This window comes from Lepidothrix coronata, unplaced genomic scaffold (genome assembly GCF_001604755.1).
Source record: "Lepidothrix coronata isolate B3197 unplaced genomic scaffold, Lepidothrix_coronata-1.0 Scaffold240, whole genome shotgun sequence".
NCBI classification, from domain to species: Eukaryota; Metazoa; Chordata; class Aves; order Passeriformes; family Pipridae; genus Lepidothrix; species Lepidothrix coronata.
Genome location: NW_016690420.1, coordinates 37243 through 59642, shown reverse-complemented (window position 1 = coordinate 59642; position 22400 = coordinate 37243). Strand labels below are relative to the sequence as shown.

Here is a 22400-nt window from a genome sequence, read left to right as displayed (position 1 = left end):
TAAAATGTACTGAATCACTTTTAGAAAGAGGGAGTAAATTACTGTGATTGAGCTGCAGAATTTCCAGAATGCTGGCTGTGAGAGCACACCACACTCACACTGCACTCTCCCCCAGTTCACTAAGCTATTTAAATCCTCAGGTACAGATGGTAAGCAAGCTAAGCTAAGACACATTTGTAAGAAGGGAAGGGACAAACAGTGTACCAACTCTGAAGAGAAAGATAAAACAGAAACCAACACTCTACCAACATATAGTACAACCAGGTTCAACCACTGAGTTTGGCAAGTAAAAGGCAAAAAATGACTGTTCAGAACAGGTAATAGCGAGGGCAGCTCTGCTCCAGCTTTACAGCAAGCACAGGCCAAGAGACAACACACTGCATGTGCACAGTCATAGTAATAAACCAAGGAAACATGGACACAATGAAACCTGACACAGATAAGTAAGCAGCTCTTCTGTACTACCAAGAGATCTGAAGGTCTGGTGTAGACACAAAACTGCTGTTTTCATCCTGATGTTTAACACCACGCACTGCATAAACAGTGCTTTGTGCAGCACAATCACATAGGATCTCTTGAATTGGAATTACCCAGTTCTGTATTTTACTTTCAGTTTCATCTTCTTTCAGAGGCAGTGGAGACCATTCGACATCTTGACACCAGGACAGACAGGCACCTTCTGTACTTCTGACAAGGATGCCATCTTATCCACTTCAGGTCTGGCAGAAGCAAGGAATGAAGTACTGCAAAAATAACTCTACTGCATACAACAGGTGGAACTGTGAAGGATGTGACAGAGGTGTTTCTTCTTCCGTTGTATTTCTGCAACATTTGTAACAGGACCTGCCCAGCCTCGAGTTCAAGTTATTAAATTCTGCATCCAAAAAAGGCTTGTTTTCAATTACTTAAATGCAGCTAAGCTGATGCACAGAAGGTATTAAAAACTTTAGCTATAACCACCTCTACCTAGTAGACCTAGTGACAGAAGGAAGAACTTCTTTCCCTTGGAAAAACTCCAACATACTCTTGACTTGATAAAGCAAATCTAGACCTTTTTTATTTTTATTTTTTAAAACAATTTGCCAAAACTGGAATGAGAGATAAATAGAAGGCACAACAATTTTGCTTTTTTTTTTATACAAATACAAACTAAACATGAAAAAAACTCCCTATTTCAATAAAAAATTTCACAAGTTCAGGAAAAGTGTTTGAAGAGTCAAGTTCTAGACATTTAAAAGCTATCCCACAATCCAAAATTTCAAAGTGGTAAAACAGTAGTTCGAATTCCTTTCTGTGATCATGTATCAAAAGAAAAAGAGATTCTACAGATACCCATTATTCCACTCTTACAGCGCCACAAAGAGAAAGGTGAAAGTCAATTTTTCAAGTGGCAATATCTCCACACCAGAGGATGTTCATATGACCCTCAAAGAAACATCAATAGTTGTTTTTTTCTTTCTGCCCTTGAAATACTTGCCAAGTACTATGTTTTCCTACAGGCTCTTGAACGCATGCACGTGAAATATGATTCCACTGACTGAAATGCACCCAAACTCAGTAGAAAGGGGAGAGAAAAAAAAAAAAAAAGAAAAAAAGTAGAGACATTCCTTTAGGAAAAACCACTGGTACCAAAAAAATTCAGTCCGTAAGTTTGAGGTGAACAAGAAAACTCAGTTCTTCTCTTTTTAAAATCCACTTTTCCTAAAACGTTGTTCCACAAAGCTGGAATCTGGGACAAGGACTAGAAAAAAAATAAATCACAGAACCATAACACAAACAAAAAGGGGCCAAAATAGTATCAAACGTAGCAGTCTATAACAGGCTAGGGCCACATTCCAAGATACCCAAGGCTGAAATTCACAAATCTGCAGGAAAAAGGGTTTGCGCCTCCGTGTCAACATCCTCGATGCCTTCACTGGCGTTGCCCGATCCCCCTTCCAGCTCCAAATCCTGGCTTCTGGGACATTCCTCCACGTGGAGGCCCTCGAATCCCACCTCCCAGCCCCCCACGAGTGCCTCCGGGTCCACGAGGTCTGTTATCTCTGCGGTCACCCTCCCTGGCAGCTCGTGTCTTCTTCTCCTCCACGTTCAGGCGCACCTCTCCCCTGAACATGATGGGCTGCAATGAAAGCAGAGAAGGGACTTTCAGTAATGACTCACCAGTAGCTCTTCAAGGTCAAGCAGATTCCTGCAACCTTGTCTCATATCCTCCTCTCCATGAAAGACTGAAGTGTTTTAGGATTGCTTACTAAACAATGGCAATAGTCAAACTAGGCATCCAGTCTTGCAGCTTTACTGGAGAAGGTATAAAGATGCAAAGGAGTGACACTGAAAAAGCAATCTCAGGCTTAACACTGAGCATTCTGACATGTTTTAGAAAAGGACTTGCACTATTAACAGCAATCTCCTTTCATTACTATTGGCAACTGAGTCTACTACCATGCAGAGTCCCAGATGATTTTTCCTATGGCATGAAGAATGTCAGATCCTCTCTGCCACCTTGCTGCACAGGCCAGTCAAGTCCTTCACTTCGGTCAAGCTCATTTTTTTAGAACTGCAGTGACAAGTGGCTGGTTGATCGAGAAACCTCAGTGAAGCAAAACCAAAGAGGAGCAGGACTGCAACATCCCACAAATCTCATTTGCAACCAGACAAAAAGTTGAAGTCTGCAAGAATCCACCAACTACAGGACTAAGGACTCGCTTGTTTCAAATTATTCCACACAAGAACATGAAAAATATGACCCAAGCTTGCTACAGGCACAATGCTTTCTCATCCAATGGAAAGACAAGCCATTCACATCTGCTGAACTAACTGTAGAAGAACAGATTGAAGGACGGAACACATTGTGCAGCACAGCTGATGGCTTGAGGAGGGCAAAGACCAGCACACCATGTTTCGTGTAAACACCCACATTTCACATCAGGCAGCAGACATCAAGTTTAGCTTTACTGGCTAACTGTCTACCAAGGCCTTATCCTGAAAAAAACTCCTTGAGTTTCCAGACATGTTTGCTCAAAGCACTGAGCCTATCTGCAAGGTAATTCCCACAGTGGGTACTACAAAGAGAATTCAGTGCTGTTCCAAGCAGGGTAGGAGGTGTGTTAAACTGCCGTGTGCTTGCTTACAGCCCAGATCTTCACCAAGGACATCCCTTCTTCTCTGCTTCCTCACTGCACAGAAGCATAGCCAGTAAATTTCTGTGCTTAAGGTGAAAGGCAACCTGGGTGCAGATTTTTAAGCCTTGAGATTTGATCTGAGCTTGGGATGTTTCATGTGGGCAGACACCTTTCATTGTGGGATGCCAGCAGCGGTCGTGGCAGTGCTGATGAGTCAGTGTACCTGAAGCCCAGCAGCCCCAGGACTCTTGCAGGGGTAAATCAAGATCAGGATGCTCATAGAGGTGCTTCCTTAAGTGTGTCCAGACTCATTGCCTACCATGCAGTCATAGGTGCACACTCTGCATTAGCAATCACTGCTGACAGGCTGAGCAGGTACCTCCTGCCTTTGTTAGCACAATTGTTTTCAGCCTACACACCAGTACAGCTTCTTCCTTTCGACCTCTTCGACAAACAAGATTCTACTTGTCCATAGAATCAGACTCTCTTCTCTACCTTCCTGAAAGCTATTTAGCTGCTTCCTGTGTTCAGCAACTTCCCCTTAGAAAAAGGCTCTGTAATGAATAAATTCATGTTGACCTAAGTTGTTACAAGCTACTTCAATGACAAAAGACTCCATCTGTACAAATGCTGCACAAACCTTGGTAACAGGAGAGACAGACATCACACCTACTTTAATATGCTCAAGAAAGGCCAGCGGGACCAAGTACAATCTTTCCCTGTTAATCTGAAAGACACAGTCTGTTGTCAACACACCAAAAAGCACTGACTAGAAGTTTATTTACCCTGTTACTAAGGATCTTCTGAACTGGTTCGGGATCATCAAACACCACAAACCCAAAATTGGGGAGCTTTCCACCACTGTTGATGCGGAGTTCAACAACATTGCCATAGCCTGCAAGAGAAAAGCCAAGTTCTTGGGTCATACATTAGAATGCTCTGTTGACCACACCTATGGTTGCAACCCCCAACCCCTCAGGGCAGCAAAGCAACCAGCTTACTTTGGAAAAAGTCTTTAAGTTCAGATTTGTCCACATCATGGGGAAGGTTCCCAACAAAAAGCTGATGACTGTCTGGGTATCTCACAATCCGTCTGGTTTCCACATCGCCTTGTTCACCCTCACGAACTTGAACAGAAAAGTGAAACTTATTTAAGAAAAGCCACTCCCCAGAACAAAGAGAAAAGCAAGCCATGGTCAGCATTAGCACCATATACAAGAATCAGAATTCACACTACTTATCCATTCATATATATAAAAAGGTAAGCATGCTACACTAGCAAGTTTGTAACTGTTTGCTTTCTATCACCTGAATGAGGCCAAACACTTGAAGTCATTTGCCTAGTAACAAAAATAATGAGGTTTCAAAAGCTTTAAACATCACATTGCTTCCCCCAAACCCTTTAAACAGTAGAAAACATCTTGTTCTTTGTAGCTTCTCTTACTTGGCCTAGGACCCCTCTGCGGTGGGATGCTTGTTCGCTGCTCCCTCACTCGCTGATCCCTCTGAGGTCTCTGAGGTGGGGTCTGAGACTCGGGCTTTGCCTCAGGGCGGGGCTGTATCGATTCAAAAAGCAGTGAGCAGTTGAGTGTCAGACAGACATACCAGTAGGGTTCAGCTGTTAAGAGCTGTCAAGTTTTTGACAGAATACAGGAAAAAAATAATAGTTCTTTACACCTGTGATAAAAAATACAGGTTAGCTCCCACTGGCTTATATGCTAAAAGCAAGCAGCACTCATATGAACATTCCCTGGTTTTCCTCCAGGAGAAACAACTACTTCTCAACCCAAAAGCCAGAGAATAACATCTTTAAGAAGTCTATCAGGAACCACAGAATTTTAAAGTCTCTGGAGTCTGAGAAGTCAGATCCATAAGCAAGTAGATTTCACTATATTTTTCCCCACCTCCATTTACTGTCAGCCAGTTCAGCACAAACTTCTCCAGGTGCTGGATTCTTACCTGCGAGACCGGTACTTTCACGACATGAGGTGGTATTCCTGATACTGGAACAGCCCCACTGGGAGGAAGGTTCTTGCTGGTTACTGATGCCCAGGAAAATGTCTTAAAGAAAAAGATAATAATACAACTACATCTCCTTTTGAAATATAGTCCTGATAGTACAGCTAACAGACACAGGATAACAAATTTTAACCTATCCTTGAAATTCAGCCACTAGTTTCCCTGCAACTTCCTTCAAATCATTTAAATTCAAAAGACTTTGTGTAATGACAATGGAGTCACACTTCCACCCTACTTCTAAATTCTACATAGAGTTGAAATAGGACACAGCAGTGGCCCAAGACCAAGCAGCACATCAAGGTTAACCAAAGTACTGGTTTCACGAGCCACAATCTCTCCACTTCTGCCTCCCTTAACACTGAGGAGTGACAAATATCCCCAGGTAGAAATAATGTCACATTTCACCCATTTTCCTGACTCAGCATGTTGGTTGCAATCTGTTCAGAGTTTCAGCAGCTCTGTTTACAAACAAAGAATCTGAGCCTCTCCCTGCTGCCACACAGTTCCCATACCTACCAAATACACAAAGCCTGATTTTAGCTCCTGGTATTTTAACCAACTATTACTAACTACAATTTCAACCTGTTATCATATACAAACAAATAGGAAGGAGGCAATTGGTCACAAGCAGAGTAATTAGGGGGGGTGAGGAATTAGAGCATTCAAACACTTAATTCCAGATATTTCTCTTGACAGAGAGAGGATGCTCTGGAAAAAGACAGGAGAGCCAAACATACTGATGAAGCGACCACATCATGGAAATGACTCATCCATTGTCATTACCCTTGAGTCCTCTTGCACTGCAGGAGCTGGATCAGCAGGAGCTGGAGAAGGACTCTTTTCCACAGTCTCTTCTGGAGCTGACTCCTCTAACACTGGCTCAGACTTTTCTTCCTGCGCCTCTGGTTCAGGTTCCTGTTCAGGTTCTGCCTCTGGCTCAGGCTCTGCCTCTGCAGTCGTCTCTTCCAGGTGTTCCTCAATGTCATTGCTATTATACAGCAGCACAAAAAGCAAGAAAGAGGTGGCATTGTATTTATTCTATTATTGGTGCTAAGGAATCCTACTTGTCCAATAGAGAAGTCAGGCACATGAGAGGAAGAACAAGGCTAATCTAAATAAGGCCCCATTGCACAGGGATGCAAATCTGCATTGTTATGCTGTAAAGAGTGAAAAAAATCCAGTCTCCATGTTCAGCCTAACAGCATATTGGTTTCAGCTGACCAATAAACAGAAATCTTTGGCTCTAAAAGGAAAACCATGAATAGCAATAAATTCATTTGACCTGTTCTACAAGCAGCCTGTCTTACACAACATCTGACTTCACCTATAAATATACTATTACCTGACAGCCTGCTCGTAGTAAGCACCAGTATCATCAGGAACAGCCTCAGGTGTCTGCTGTCTTTCCTCAGGTTCCTCCCCTTCCTCTTCTGATTCTAAATAAGGTTAGAAAAGCAAAAAAATACATCACACACATCTTCACTATGAGGTTCAGAGACAAGACACCTACCACAACATGCAGGTGAAGTCTCTGCCAAAGAGCACACGGGAAGCACTACCAAGATGTGACATGGAACAGGCATTTCCTTATATTTCCACTGTCACTTTGGTTACTCAGTTTTGACCAGGTTTAAACAACAGGTTCCAAATACTTCAGAGAACCAGATTTATAGCCTACAAATCTGACTGCAACTGCCAAGATAAGTCTTACAATTCTTTTAATAGAAACAGAATATGCCAGAAAAATAATCATCTGCATGTCATAACTCCCCACTGGAGTGTAAAGAAACTACAGGGAAGTTAAAAAAAAAAACCAAACGTACAAGCACACAAAAGTTAACACCGATCTGTCTTCTCCAGCAAGATAATTTCCTTTGGTCAGGGTATAGAATGTTGATATAGATAAAGAAACAAACTAACCAATAGAACCATCCAAAAATTTCTGCTACTTACCCTCTGGAGGCTCAGTGTCAGAGTCCCCAAAAACCTCATCCTGGTAGCGGAAGATATCATTGTGGACATAGAACTTGTTTGCAACAGAACCCTAGAAGCAAAATTGATTCAATTACATTCATTCAGTAATGCAAGAACTGAAATAAAGTGAAAACAAGAAACAAATCATCCTTCCCACCTAAGATTAATCCAAATTTGCCTCTTTTGACAAAATACGTTATGTGAGGCAGGAAAACAAGACAGACACATGACACTAACAAGTTTGCATGAAACAGTGGAAAAAAATTGTGTTAGTGCTTTAATTCCAATAGCTCACAACACTGGAAAAGCATGAATGACAACTTCCTACTATCAAAAGTATCAATTCTTATGTCCAAGTCATACTGGAATATAATCTTGCAACACTCCTTTTTCATTGTCATTTTCAATTCTGTGAACTACTTTGTTAAAAAATGTTGACCATTTAAAAATGCCACTTCAAATGCTAAATCAGCACTTTATACAACAAGGAAATCTGGAACCCATGTTTTCAAATGACAGGAAACATTCCCCTTTTTCTACTAGTTCTTTTCAGTGACCAGTTGCTAGGAGAGCAAAGCAAAGATAACATAACTTTAATATGCTCAAGAAAAAATATGCATTGCACACTGGGAGTCAAAAGTCAGGATATTTACAACTCTAATTTTGATATCCAAGGTCAATGTACAATCATACAGAAGTAGCATAATTCCTGAAGGAATTTTCAGAACGCTACTGCTGAGTTTAGTGGCAAGCTACCTCCCCAGCCTAACCCTGCAGATTCCAACACTGAACCAGACAGAGCTCATGGATCCTGACAGGGTTCCAGAAGCACTGTAACACCCCAGGCCCTCAGGACAACGTACCTCAGGTGCGAGCACAAAGGTTTGCATGAACCTGCGCACGGGCTGCATGTTGTTGGAGAGCTCCCCCATCACCTGCACCACAACACCATCGTTGAGGGTGGCGTGAGCATCCACGTGACGGATCTTTGTGTGGCAATCCTTGAAGTTTAATGACAGCACCTTCTTGTGGATGTCCTGGGAAAGGATGGTTACAGATGGGTTACACTGCAGAAGCCATTTCTGCTTGTTAACAGTTTTCAAAAAAAGCAAAACCATAAAATACTAGTTTAGAATATATTCCCTAAGTCGGGAGAGAAAGCTTGGCAGCATCCTTTCTAAGTTTGCTTTGCAAGCAATTCTACATTATGAGCTTCCCAATAAATCTTGCCTAACTATTGCTGTTTACAGTTAAGACAGTTTATTTTTTTTTTTTTTTTTTTTTTTTTTTCCAGAAAGCACTTGGACAGAGGGGGGATGAATCACAGCTGGATATATTTCTCGTCAACCACAAAGGTGACAAAACAGAAGGAAAGAACAGCCTTTTTTTTTTTTTTAAGTACTTACAGATTGCCCATAGACTGCATCAGCTGGTTTTCCATTGGAATCCAAGCCACCATGGACATAGGAAGAGTTCTTTCCATAAAACCTGTTGTAAAGAAATATTTAAATGCTAAGCTTTGCTATGTAAGAACGTTAAGCCTCTACATTACAGTACACTATGAATAATACACTCTCAAGCAAGTTTTCTGTCTGAATCACTGGAATAGAGCCATACAATCCCATAATCCTGCTAGCAATTTGGGGGTGGGGGGAAAACGCAAAGTTCTCCCATGTAAGCTGAGAGACCCATGTACTAACAGCCAGAACCAAAGTCTCACAGGAGCTAACGATCCATTCCCATCATCCCCTTTCTGTACAAGGTCCCCAAAGTAACATAAAACCCTCAACACCCGGAGTGCTGAAAGGCTTCCCCTCAAGTTCTATTTCAGGTTTGAGCAAGGAGCAGTGGTACTGTTTTGCTCATGTACAGTAAAGCACTGCAGGTCAATCCTCCTTTCTGTAACTGAGGGATTATGAGCTAAAATGCCATAAGCATCACAGGGCTGCACTCTGCCAGCAGATAGAAGACTAGAACTGAATTCCATGGCACACTGTGAACTTTCCTCTGACCCAAATGGACAAGGTCAGCTGTCCACCTAAGAAGAGAAACACTCTGAATAAGTGTTCCTGAGATTGGAGGGAAGAAGGTTTTAGAAATTGTCTGGCTATTCAAAGCACAGCAAAACAAAGCACATCTTCATAAACAAGGTTAGTTCCAGAATGTAGGATACCTGTCAAATCAAAGGGGATCGATTTGTTTAGATAACAGATTGTAGTTTGCTGTATATTCCTCATTTCCCTGACTTTCCTTTAAGAAAGAGCTGCTGGTACGAATCCTGAGAGATACCACTACACAAGCATACAACATTTTCCTTGTTTCCTTGTAGTCTGGGGGCATTCTATCAAGGCAAAACTAGAGAAATGCTTAACTGAATAATGTTTATCCAACTTCGATTTATATTGATTACAACCAGAAGAAGCAAGCAACACGTTTTTGACTTACATTTTCTTCTTTTCTGCTTAGAATACATGTCTAGCAGCATTTCAATAACAGCCAGAACTCAGATATTTAAAGAACTCCTGTAATCTTTATTATTCCTGTTTTAACCCAGCTGATCAAAACCGAAAGCAAACTACACCCAGAGTCTGGCTCAAATAAATCAGATTTTAAGTGTCCAAATTCAGCAAGCCAAGACACGGTGATAAGCTCATTCACCACTTTTAACACACAAACAGAGAAATCCACACAGAAAAAGAGATCAAAGTGAAGCAGAGCTTTACCTGTGCAAATAGTCAGGTGCTTGGTTCAGCAGGGTATAGTACTGCCTCACGAATTCCCGCCCGACCAGCAGGGGACTTGGCTTCTCCATCACCATTTCTTTGGTCAACTGAAAACTGTGGAAAAAACAAAAGCTCCATAAACCGTGAGCCTTTCAAACCGCTGTTCGCATCCCGACCGCGTAAGCCACATAATCACAGCGGAAAGCACACACACCAGAACTGTTCTACCCCGGTAAGCAGTTTAACCAACGTGCTTTCAGAGTCATCAGTGGTTTGGTGCTGGGGAGAGGATTCCTGGGTACCAAACCAGTGGTGGGAGAGGCTGCCTGGGTGAGGGACATCACCTCATAACATGCCAGTAATCATCCCACATATCCTCAGTAAAAAGCAGGTGGCAAGCAAGTATGGTTCTTCAAGAGGATTTGCTAAGTGGCTAAGACATTTACAGTCGATCCCAATTCTACTTACCTCACTTGACTTCACAATCAGAATTAAAAGTCAGATGTTCTAAGGCAAAGCCTGTGCTACTGTATTAGGAGCATTTTTAAAAGGTCATGGTAAGTCCAATCTATTTTTACCAGCAGCACAGCACTGCTTGCTGTGAGTGTCAGGCACTGTAGAGGAATATCGGATTATATTAAAATTACTATGCCACAAACAAATACATGCTGCTCTTCCCCTGCTTCCATCAAATGGAGCAAGTCACTTTTTACTTCAATTCAGAGCACCAGTGAAGTGAACAGCACCACCCATACCCAGGGACAAATCCATCTAGGTACCTTCTACCTAATTTCCATGTTACAAAAATAAAGTCTTTGCAGGCAGCTTACACAATGCATGCATCTTTGGGACAGGTCAGCCCAAACCAAAGCACATTCCCACATGTCCTTATTATCAAATACTCATACAAAATAGGTTCAAACTCATAGGGATCAATACCAATACAGATATTTATACCAATACACCAATACCAGGGCATATTCTTGGTACCTTATACAGAAACAAAAGTAGATTTTCTGCTTCACACTAAATTGTACCAATCAGTAGCAGAATGGGGGCTTAGACAGTTTTGTTGCTGAAAGAACTTTCTCCCCACTACTGACCCCCAATCTCTTCTGCTACACACTCCTTTCCAAACACATCATATGCAAATTCCACAGGTAAATACTACAGGTGTGTTGTGCAACTCAAACCCAACATACTACTCAGCAGAGCCCTCTAAAAAGCAATTCAGGAGCCATCATTTAATTACCTTTTATTTAATATTGCATAACTATAAACAGCTCCAAGAAGTGGTGACATCAAAGAATGGGGGAAACCAGGACCAAATTGGGCATGGAATCTGGAATGGGGGGGAAAGGAAGCCAAACTAGCAGAGCCTAATCCAGATGGAGTCTGCAAAGTTCATGCCAAGGCAGTTACATTAGGACAGGCTTTCTCTTGTCAGAATACCCAACAGCATCCTGTATCCCCAGAAAACTAAAGAAAGAAGTCTTCCCATCCTATTTCTGAAATGCACTTTGTTAGGTTTAAACACAGGGAAAAAGATCTGACGGGCTCCAGAGGATGAATACACAAATGCCCTCTCTTCCAATAGGACATGTGTGTCTCACCACCATAAAAGGAGATATTATTTACATGATAATGCCCAGAAAGAATAAGACCAAATATGACCTAGAACTCAAAAAAGGCTTTTCTAAACATTCAGAAGCTTTCAGCTGTTTGAAGATATTTTCAAGAGCCAACCACGAAGAAAGAAAGCGACAGTCCCTGGTTGGGTCTGGCCCGCAGGAAACGCTCAGATTCTGCAAACCACTTTCATTTCAGGAAGGTTCCACTATCTGTGGTTATGAAGCAGATTTTGAACTCTAAGCATAATGTATTACAGACTTCCAACACCCAGCACAGTCTGAAGTGACAAACACCCCCAAGATACGAACTCATTTGCCTTCTAGTGCATGTTAAATTAGATCCCCATAAAATATTATCAGATAATAAGAAAAAAACAGTAAAGCTAAAGTAAGGCTAAATGGTGGATACCACTTTGTTTACTCTCAAGCACTTGTGAAGCTCTACCAGTACTAGGAGCAGGCCAACCCTAAAGCAGTAGGAGTGGAAATGGCAGACAGAGAAGATTTGCACAGTTTAGATCCAGTCAACTGAACTGACAGTGCAAGATCTATTTGCTCCACAACAGTTAAAAAACTTGCTTCTGTGCTGTGAGTTTACAGATGGAAAGCCAGTCCTACCATACATCCTCAGGATCACCATTTGGAAAATGATTGGAGGTACACTTAATTTCTTTGTAAAGACTCATTTCCCTGGAATTCAAGCTTATTTCTACAGATGTCAACAGGCAGGTTTTCTACTCAATTCTGATAAGAAATGAGGCTCTTCTGATAATTGTTTTCAATTGCTTCTAGAATATGAACATACAAAGCTTGACATCCTCACATAAAGGCAAACTGTAGCACTCAAATCTCAACAGCTCATTTACCAACAGCTCTTCCAGATTCCTGTTCTTCAGTCAGAGTCCTCACCTGTATTAACCCACAGGCACATCATCCTCCATGCTGGTCTGGAGAAACACTGAAAGTGAAGTTGCTTGTGTTGATCATGTGTGTCATACATGCTTAAAAAAAATACATAAATGAACTTCCCTACTGCTAAGGGTGAAAAATCCACGAGAACTAACTCCTAACATGCAAAGAGGAATAGCAGAGTGCCCAGTCATCATCAAGCAAATCTGAAAAGAAATGGTAAAAACCTTGACATGACCTAATCAGAGGACAACAATCTGGTTTTACTGCTGCTGCACCTGCTGCTACGCTGCCAGTTGCCATCTGTTCTTGTTCTCCAGCCAGCACAACCTGAATGACAGAAGCCAAGCATCTCCTGAGAGAATATTTGCTCCCTACCATTCAAGAGCAATTTACTACTCCACTACTCCCCGGTCCAAGAAAAATTGCAAATACTTTATACTACATTTCTATTGCACGGCACATAATAGCACCAAATGCTTGAACTGTCACTACGTTTCTCCTGACAGAAGCTTATCCACACATTTTCCTGTCAATTGACATAATGATGAAAGGGTGAAAATTGACAGGAAAAGCTGAAAATCACATTATTTAAGATTCATTCATAATCATGCATTCATATTACTCCATATGACAACAAATTGGATAAGTTAAATTGTAAAAAATACTCTAGGACAATTCTGCAGCATAACCAAACCTCTTCCTTAAGCCAAGGACTTACAGGAAGACAAATACCTCCTTTACAGTGGTTATCACCTGGTTGGTGGAAAATTCCACCATCTGTTACAATGCTCCCACTTGGCAGAAAATCAATGTCAGGCACTGAATTTCTAAAATACTGTTATGTAAATTAGAGCCATTTATGTAAATTCCATATTAGCAAATTCAGATTTAGGTTCACAAAACCTATTAGTATATTAGCATTCAGAAAAATGGACTCAACATCCAACAGCTAGCACTGGTCAGTATTTTCTTACCGAACTGCAACACAGTGAAAGCAAACTAATCATTGCTGTCCCAAATCCATTTTTTAGTCGTTGGTTTTGTTTTGGTTTTTTAATTTTTAAATCAGACAAGGAGTTTAGTCTGAATCTGTTTCTACTAGACTTCCTACACAACAGAAGCCTGTCTTATGCACATCACAGGATGTTCAAGCTCTCAGGACAACTTGTCCCAAGACTCGGGCAAACCCCCCTTGGCCTGATACAACAAGCCAAAGGACCAAAAGACATTGAAATAAAACATGGAAGTTAGAAAATCCCAAATTTCACGTCCCAAAGTGTGTAGCAATTTTAAACATCTTCTGTCAAGGAAAACATCAGAAATAACAAAACAACAAGTTAAAACTGAATCATAATGTCAACAGGCTCTGGTGTGTTTTCAACATTATCCTTATGTCTTTGTTCTCTGCCACCTTCAATTCTGTAGTTTTGACTTGCATTTCAATTCAAAAAACAGTCTCAAAAAAGCCAAAGTTACCATAGTGCATCATAGTTCTGACTGCAATATTACACAGCAGTTCACTGTGGTCTTTGGCTGTTCAGTGCTATAAGGTGACATCTGATACTCCATTCCTTCCCATCTCTATAAATTGCAGTTTACAAGTTACCAAAACAATCATGTTGCCCCCTCACTCTTTAATTACAGGTTTAACCAACTAAGATATTCTCTTAGAGCTGTTACACTATTTCCAACAACTTCATCAATTTTCTATCAAATATAATTCAGATTGTTCATTTCTAGAACTTTACCACTGACTATTCAAAAGCAATTCTGACAGTATGACTGATGTATTACACAGATGAAGGTATCTTTCCCCTCTAAACCAGAATGCCAAACTTTTCACATAACTTTATACTCACATTCTGGTGTCAGTGAGTTCCTTAACTTAAAAACGTTTTCTGAAAATGAAAAAACACCCAGAGAAGCTCACAAACAAAAGAGATGTCTGTATCCAAACACAATACACTACAAGTCAGACAAACAGCAGTTTTGCTTGAAATTAAAGGTCTTGTCAATAGTTAACAGGATTGCCTAATTAAGTGTCATTTGGGATTTCTCCAAGTTGCTTAGCAACAGGTGAACAAGTTCAAAGCCACAAACCATTTATCTAGACAGAATAACCAGCACTAGAAGCAGTTACTACTGCTGTTTTGGACAAAAAAAAATTTGCCAGTACAAATATAGTCATGAAGAAAATGCCTATTATGCCTGTAAGAAGCATGAAGTAGATTGAAAGTTCAACAAGGAAAAAAGGAAATCAATTCCAGCTAATTCCAACTCTCCATACATTTTACATGGCTAGCATCTGCTCTTGCTGCTGACTAAGCAACAAAAGAGAAGCTGGTACCTGTGTGAACCACAATTTAAAACATTACAGCATGAACAGTGAAACACCAACAAGCTAAACTTGCACCCTTAGGCAAATTCCAGGGCCCATCTCAATTGGGGATTTATATCATCACACCACCTCGTTCCCAAGTAGGAAAAGTGATGTTAACCTTCCCAAGCAAATGTGTATTTAAAAGCACTACAAGAATCCAGATACACCAAGATACCCTTATTTTAATACAGCCTTAACTATCCAAGGGGAACAAGAGAAACCCAAAACAATCCAGTTGTTGACCCAAGCCTAGATTATGGAGAGCTGAAAATGCACCTCAAATAAGTGGGCAGCTGAAGTCCCCAAACACTAATGTGCTTTAAAAAAAAATAGGTCTCATTACTTGCCTCCCTCTGGATGCAGAGGTAGACAATGTCACAGGGAACAGTGTCACAGCAACACAGCCTGTATTTTGTACAGAAACCATTACAGCTGCCTGCCTGTAACCAGTTCGTCTTTTTTCCATTTTGACTGATCCAGAGGGAAAGTATTTTCTGCCTGGAAGAAATTATCTTAAAGGCAGCACTATTTCACAGGTGGCAAGATGCTTGAAAGCCACAGTCTGAAAGCTCAGTGATGGGGTAACTTACCCAATAAATAATGAAATATTTGAGGATCAAACTGGAGCAAGTTGTGAGGTTACCACCATCCAACTCTAACTAGTATCTCCTGGAAACATTAAGATAGTCCATAACATAAACATATTCACTAGGAACTTCCAGAAACAGGCACTTCAGAGCAGTGTGAAGTGCCAGACATATCATGCAGACAGGGAAGCCTTTAATAATCTTCAAAAACAACACCTAATAGAACATGGAACTGGACCATCAAACTTAGCACAGCCCTTTCTCCATTCATGAGTGACTCATGACCACTGTATGACCCACACAACCTACACAGGCAGGCAGGGCCTACATTCATTAGATACTTGAGCTGTTACAGGGAGCTGGATCCTGAAAAAATAATCACACAGCAACCAGAATCATCAGGCAAACAGCTTTCTCTGTGCTTAATTATCCAGATGCAGCAGAAAGGCAGAGCCCCTTCTGAAGCTCTTTGAGACACATTGATGAGGGACACTCTAGAGAAGCTACATATTACACCAACATGTGGACAAGAAAAACTAAGTTAGAAGCTTAACTATTTTCTAATGAAAGCATCCAAGCAATCAAACCAAATTTAAGCACAAGAAAAACATGACAAGATTAAAAAATAATTCAGAACTGCATTCAGCACTGCCCATTCTAGTACTGAAAAACCCCTCTGCTTGCCAGTGGCAGATGGGAAGCCTTACTCAGCAGCAATGCACAGCCCTTCAAACACTGTGAGAATACAAATAAACAAACCAGCAACTGCTGAAGAGCTGTCACTGTAGAAGTCTGCCTGTGTTTTTGCTAACAAACCTAAGTGTGATCCACAAGTTGATGGATACGATGGAGTCCGCCATTTTTTAGACAAAAATTCAGAGCTCCTTGGATTTTTCAGCTCTACCAAGCAAGAGAGAGAGAAACTGAAAATTTCTAATGCTATTATTCGGAATCTAAAAGAACAGAGACCATTTTGGAGAAATGCATCTTCTAGAGCACTACATTCAAAAGCAGAGGAAAAAAATACTAAGACTACCTAAAGTGTAATTTAGGGTGGTTGAGATCAGCATCTATACATGCACAGTAAGGAATGGACATTCATCTGGGTAAGGAAAATGATATCAGACACTATTCCTGTAGTTAAGAGCAAAAAGGTCCAAAGACAAACAGCAAAACAGGCCCTGTTTACAAGGGGAGGAAAAAAAAAAGAAACCAACCTAAAAGAATCTTGAAATCTTCCTATTAAAAGTGATAAGAATTTCTCACCAAACTGGTGGGGTTCTTTTTATTCTTCCCTCCAAAACACTTTGCTTTCTCTGAGTGCTGAGCCTAATTTGGAGTGGGTTTGTTTTTTCTTTCTTCCTTTTTAAAGCTATTTCACCTGGCTTCCAAATTCCTACACAATCCTCACTTCTATCCAGCAGTTACCTGCTGTAACATTAAGCCAAAGAGATCTGCCCTGAGCTCAAGTAGCAATACTTCATATTCTCACAAACAGAGAGCTCTGTTGCATTTAGTATTACAGAAAAACACACGGCCCTTGTGATTTGACAGAAGTCCAAAATGAACTCCTAAAAATCAGAGTTCTCTGAAAACTCAAAGCCTTGAGAATTTACAGAGATATTCCACATTTTTAATAATCCTAAAATCAGATTCTCCTAAATATGCTCTCTCAAACCTGGGTGAAGGACTTGCCTTTCTAACTGGACCTATTCCAACCTCATTTACCCTACAATTAGAAATAATGTTTTTCTGCAAAATTACATTTTAAATGCAAATCTCATCCTAAAGGGTGGGAGGATAATGTTAGTCTGAATGGTTTGTTTACTCTTTTTAAAGGAAAAATAACAGTCGGCTTTCTGCCTATACTGCTCTCAGCCTGCTTCACGATAAAGCAGCTACTTAGACCCTGTGATTTTGCCATTAGAACAGGTTTTGTTTTGACATCCAAGAGCTGCTCCAACATCTCGATGAAGTTGGCAGCAGGTCCAGTAGTCTTCTCTTAGGTCTGCAAATTTTCCATTTGGCTCCACTGCAGCTTCTTAAAGTAAAAAAGCAAAAGTTACTCATCAGCAGTCAGAAGAGGCAGATCAGAACACCGAGCTACACAGACATTACAGTGAAATTCAAACTCACTCCCACTTGGATTAGAATCACCAGGATTAAGATTTAACAAAATATTTTCCGCATGCCAACCAACAGATAACTGTAAAGAGAGTCAACTCTTTCACCTCTACCCACTTAAGTCACAGAGGAGTTTAACTTCATAGATCAACTGTATCCTAGCACTCAGGACTGATCCATCATGGCACTGTTACATTAAAAACAAAACAAAGTCAGTCCTAGAGCAGTCCTGAAACGAGAAAAAACAGTACAAGGCAGAGCACAGGAAAATGGAAGACAGCCACCAGCATTTTAGAAGGCAGCACTGCACGTTTGCCTCAGCAAGGAGTCAGGTTCATCACAGATTATTCGTACATGACTGACAGCTCCCAGGCTCCTGCTCTGAGAGCAGCACTCCAACAGCCATGTCTTCCTGGAAGAGGCCCAGACTTCATACAGCAAAACTAGGACCTCAGGCCAGTATAACATTCACTGCCTGCAAAGGATTCTTTTACAGTACCTAAAGATCAGAATTTTTAAGGTTTTTCTCTAATTACTCAGTGAGATAGTTTCAGATTATCAGGTCTATCAGCAGTTACACCAAGAAGTTAATAATTACTTCAACTCTGCAGATTTTATAAGACTACCTGTAAAAAAGCATCCAGTCTCCTAGACCAAATTATCACTTTTACTTTTGGTTTGTTCTAAGCAGACTACGGCCAGCACAGCAACAAGCACCACCCTGCTAAAGTCCTGCTCCACTTTGATTTCCTCTTTGATTCTTTATTCATCATCTTCCTCAGTCAGACAACAAGGAAAGCCCAGGTGCTAATATTAAAAATTAGAATAATCAACTCAAACGTTTTCTAACTCACACAGGCCATTTATGCTCATCTTATGAGTGCTCTCTGATCAGCTACTGTTGTTATGAACAGAAATATCAACACTTACTTACAGAAACACCACCTTCACTTTATTTTACTTCATAAAAAGTGTTGGTTGGTATATCTGCCTTACCACTGCAAGGTGAAAAATAAAGCACTAATGTTCTGAACTAAAGAGTTTGCCGTTTCATGGGGTCCACAAAGATTCTGTTTATAACTAAGACGTTCAAACTTCATCAGTTGTGTGTATTGTGATTGCAGGACCACTGCTCTGCTGCTCACTTTGCTGCTGGCACAGTGGCAAAGATTCTGTTTATAACTAAGATGTTCAAACTTCATCAGTTATGTTGAACTCCACCAGTGCCACTGTGCCAGCAGCAAAGTGAGCAGCAGAGCAGTGGTCCTGCAATCACAATACACACAAGTATTCTTGTACATTTTGTTGTTTCTTAGACTGCAAATGCAAAGAATCTCTACAGAAGATCCTGATGTGTGCACTTGATCCACATAGACAAAGTCTTGTCCACCAGGTCTACAACTTTGATTTCAATTATCCCAGTCTTCAACTTAAGGAGTTCACACTTAAAAGAACAAAACCTACCAAAAAAGGCAGTTGCCCAATTACCACCAGTCAAGAACTGGAGGCCACTGTTTACCATCTAATGCATACAAGACTTTTTAAGATTTTAAAAAATATTTACTGTATGTAAATGTATAAATTTACTGTATTTAATGTATAAAAATAAGATACACATTTGCAAAGGTTCCAAAGTTGCTTTAATTATTTTTCTAACAGACTTTATACAGTTACATTTTCTAGCAGGTTTTAACGCTGCCTTTCAGGCAAACTAGTCCCTGGAACGCGTGATGCTATCAAAAAGCATCAAAAAGGTCGTGAGATCTCCATCATAAAGACAAGGATTTAAGATCCTATGCATGTGAATATGTACAGCCAGCCTTCAATTTAGCTGTATATGCCATCCACTAATCTTTTTTCTTTTAAAACTAGACTCGCAGCTTTACAACATTACATATACTGACTGAAACACCTCAAAAAAGGTGAGTTCAATTCACAGGCTGAAAACATGCCACCAATCAGCATCACTGAAGTATCACAGAGCTCTAGCAAAATCATTTGGCTTATTCTTTACAGAGAGTGAATAAGAAAAGTGAAAATTTAGTCAAAGGGAAGACTTCAGAAAAGGTGAGATGCAGTTTTCGTCTGTCAACTTCTGCACTTCCCTTTATGACATCAATCTAAAAAGTCTTCTTGGCTAAGAACAATCCAGCACACACGCACTCCCCACGTTTGATTTATGGCACCTGGAAGCATCAGCTTCCAAAGCTTGGTAGCAGTGTCCACATTTCCTAAAGCTGTCACTCCTGGCTGTGAGAGCACGGGCTCGCCAAAAATAGCACACACTGGAAACATGGCGGCTCGCTGCAAATGCTGCTTTCACCCGATTGTAGGGGAAAAAAAAACGTTTTCTTTGTAAAGAACACTTATTATGTGCGTGCAAGCCTTAATATAAAAGATCACCAGGTAAGCGCGTGGACAAAGTGGAACACATCGGATCATCCAAATCAACACTAAGAGGTACTGGAAAGTATACTGAAGCCTTTTCTCTGGTTTTTCTCCAGCAAGTGTATCTGGGGCCTTACAAGAGGCTGGAAGAATGTTCATACAAGAACTACTTCGCATTTAAATCTTGGCTTAAGCTCGGATTCAGCCAAGGTCATGCGGTAATTCAGGTTAAAACACACGCTCTCCTGGGTCGACTTATGACTCCCTTCACCTACAAAGTTCCAGCAAGGGAGACCTCCCCGAGCTGACAAACAGAGCCGGGGCCGTGCGAGCGCCCAGCGCTGCCCATCGATCCCCACATGGAACGGGAACCCCTCGGCCAGCCCTGGGTGGGCCCCTCCCCGACCCCACCTCTGCGAAGGAAAACCCAAAAGAAAACCCAAAGGCGGAGGGCGAGGCGCCCCCGCGCCCGCACATCCGAGAACAAAGCTGGCCCCGCACAGCCCGCCGCGCACAATGCGGGCGCGCCAGAGCCGACCCCCCTCCGCCCCCCCAGCCCCGCACCATCGCACCGCTCCCGCCGGGAGTCCCGCGGCACCGGGACAGCTCCGGAGCCCCGCGGGGGCCGCGGCCCGGGACGGGGAGAGCGCTCAGCACAAAGCGCGGCGGGGACCGGGCGGGAGAGCGGGGGGGGGGGGTGTTGGCGCGCCAGCAGCGCCGGCCCGCGGCCTACAGGGGCGGGGGGCGCCTCGGCCCAGGGCGTGCGGCCCGCGGCCCCCACGGGAAGGCGCGGCCGCGCCGGTGACCCCCCCATATCGACCTCCCGCCCCCTCACCTGCGGGTGGAGCGGGACGGGAGCGGGAGGCGCCGCTTCACCACAGGCCGGCCCGGCGGACGAGAAGCGCCTCACGCAGCGGCGTGCTCTGCCGCCGGCTACATATATCCGGCGCGCAGCCTATCCCGGCGGGAGCGCCCCGGCCAATCGCAGCGCGGCGGCCTCCCTCACTCGGATGCCGGTTGGCCCGCGGCGGGAAAGAGGCGGGCGGAGCGCTGAGAGGCAGTGCAGCCAGCCAACCACGCTGCGGGGCTGGGCGGGGCGGTAGGAGTGACTGACAGCCAGCCGAGCCAATGGACGGCGGCGGAGATCTGATTGATTTCCCCTTCAGCCAATAGAACGACGCTCCGGGCGCCCCCAGGCGCCGCAGTGTGGTTGAGCCGCAGTGCAGCGCCCTTGAGAAGCCGCTGGTAAACCCCGTTATGGGTGGGGGCGGGCCCCGCGGGGCGCAGGGACCAATGGGAGGGCGCGGCGGGCGCTGATTGACAGGCCCCCGCCAGCCGCCTTAAAGGGGCAGCGGCCACCACGCGGGGTTCCGCACCGCCCCCTGCTGGAGGAAGGGGGACGGCGCCCAACATGGCGGCGGGGGGAGCCATGTGCTGAGGGTCGGGTCACCCAGTGCTGGGAGGGCTGCGGACCCCTAACAGCGAACAGCCAGCGGCTTCTCGCCTGTGTCTGCGTCTCCTTGGGCTGTCACAGGCTCGCCGGTGCTCACCTGGCTCCACACACGTGAAGGAAATCCCCAGTGGGGGTGGGTGAAGGGAGCTTCTCACACCAAGGCACCTCTGCCAGACACGGCCCCGGCAGCTCCGCAGGGGCATTCTCTAACACACCTTGAGGGCCAAGTCCTGCAAAGGAGGAGAAAGGCCTGGAAGTTCTCAGATCCTTCCTCCCCAGCAGGTGCTGGTACAGGGAGCCCCAGGAGAGCCAGGAGGGAGCGGCAGCAGCCGTTTTGGGCCAGGCAGCCATAGCTTTCCATTTGTTTGTGTAACGTCCATCCCGCATGTATCTATGACACGGAGCAGTCAGAGATGGATTTCACCCTGTAAAAATGACTTCCTCCCCACCACCACATCCCTGAACGCTGCCTAACCCCTTCCCTGCTATGCCTTGCAGCTAAAGATACAGACAGTGGATTGGCATAGGGCCACGTTCAGCATTAATATCCTTCCCCCCACACCCCCGGCTATTTATAGCCTGAGCCACGCTGCAATCTGACAGTTCATAAATCAGTACTGCAGACGTTTACAAAGTTTAACATAAGCCCAGTGACCCAGCACGAAAGCCTATCCAAAATAAACTCTGCAAAGGGGATCCTGGACATCTCTCCACAAAGCAGTAGCGGGGCAGGTAATTCCTCTTTCATAAAAACATCACTACAGCAGCAGCATCCTTTGCACCTCAAAACAGATGCCTCACCCCCAGTTGGTGTGGTAGCAACCAGAAACACCCTGGCTATTTTTCCTGCTGCAGGTTGGGGTTCTGAACAGGAAGATACTGAAGCCCAGCACGTGGTCAGGAAGTATCACACACACAGCTCTTCCCAGCCCTGACTGTACTGCTCTGTCCCCTCTCCAGGTTCCCTGCCAGAGCACCTGAGCTGCTCCCAGCCCCTGCCACAACCTCCTCCACCCGGGACTCAAGTTTTTCAGAGAAGGGCTCATTTTCTTTCAAGAGGCTATACAGCCAGGGAATTAAAAAAACCCAA

The 22400-nt window shown here is 43.2% G+C and overlaps 1 protein-coding gene across 2 annotated transcripts; it reads right to left on the bottom strand.

Annotated features, from left to right (window-relative positions):
- Nucleotides 1-318: 318 nt before the first annotated feature.
- On the bottom strand, nucleotides 319-20833 carry G3BP1 (G3BP stress granule assembly factor 1). 2 transcript variants are annotated; one of them, XM_017834790.1, is made up of 12 exons: nucleotides 20693-20833; nucleotides 9836-9949; nucleotides 8519-8600; nucleotides 7976-8149; nucleotides 7092-7182; nucleotides 6481-6574; nucleotides 5922-6126; nucleotides 5079-5180; nucleotides 4564-4675; nucleotides 4121-4246; nucleotides 3905-4035; nucleotides 319-2119 (listed from the first exon to the last, which is right to left on the bottom strand). In XM_017834790.1, the coding sequence occupies exons 2-12, from the start codon at nucleotides 9928-9930 to the stop codon at nucleotides 1913-1915; spliced, it is 1419 nt and encodes a 472-aa protein (XP_017690279.1). In that variant the 5' UTR covers nucleotides 9931-9949; nucleotides 20693-20833; the 3' UTR covers nucleotides 319-1912. The 2 variants fall into 2 exon arrangements, with proteins under 2 accessions (XP_017690279.1, XP_017690280.1); XM_017834791.1 differs by having other exon boundaries at nucleotides 3905-4014.
- Between the last annotated feature and the right edge of the window lie 1567 nt (nucleotides 20834-22400).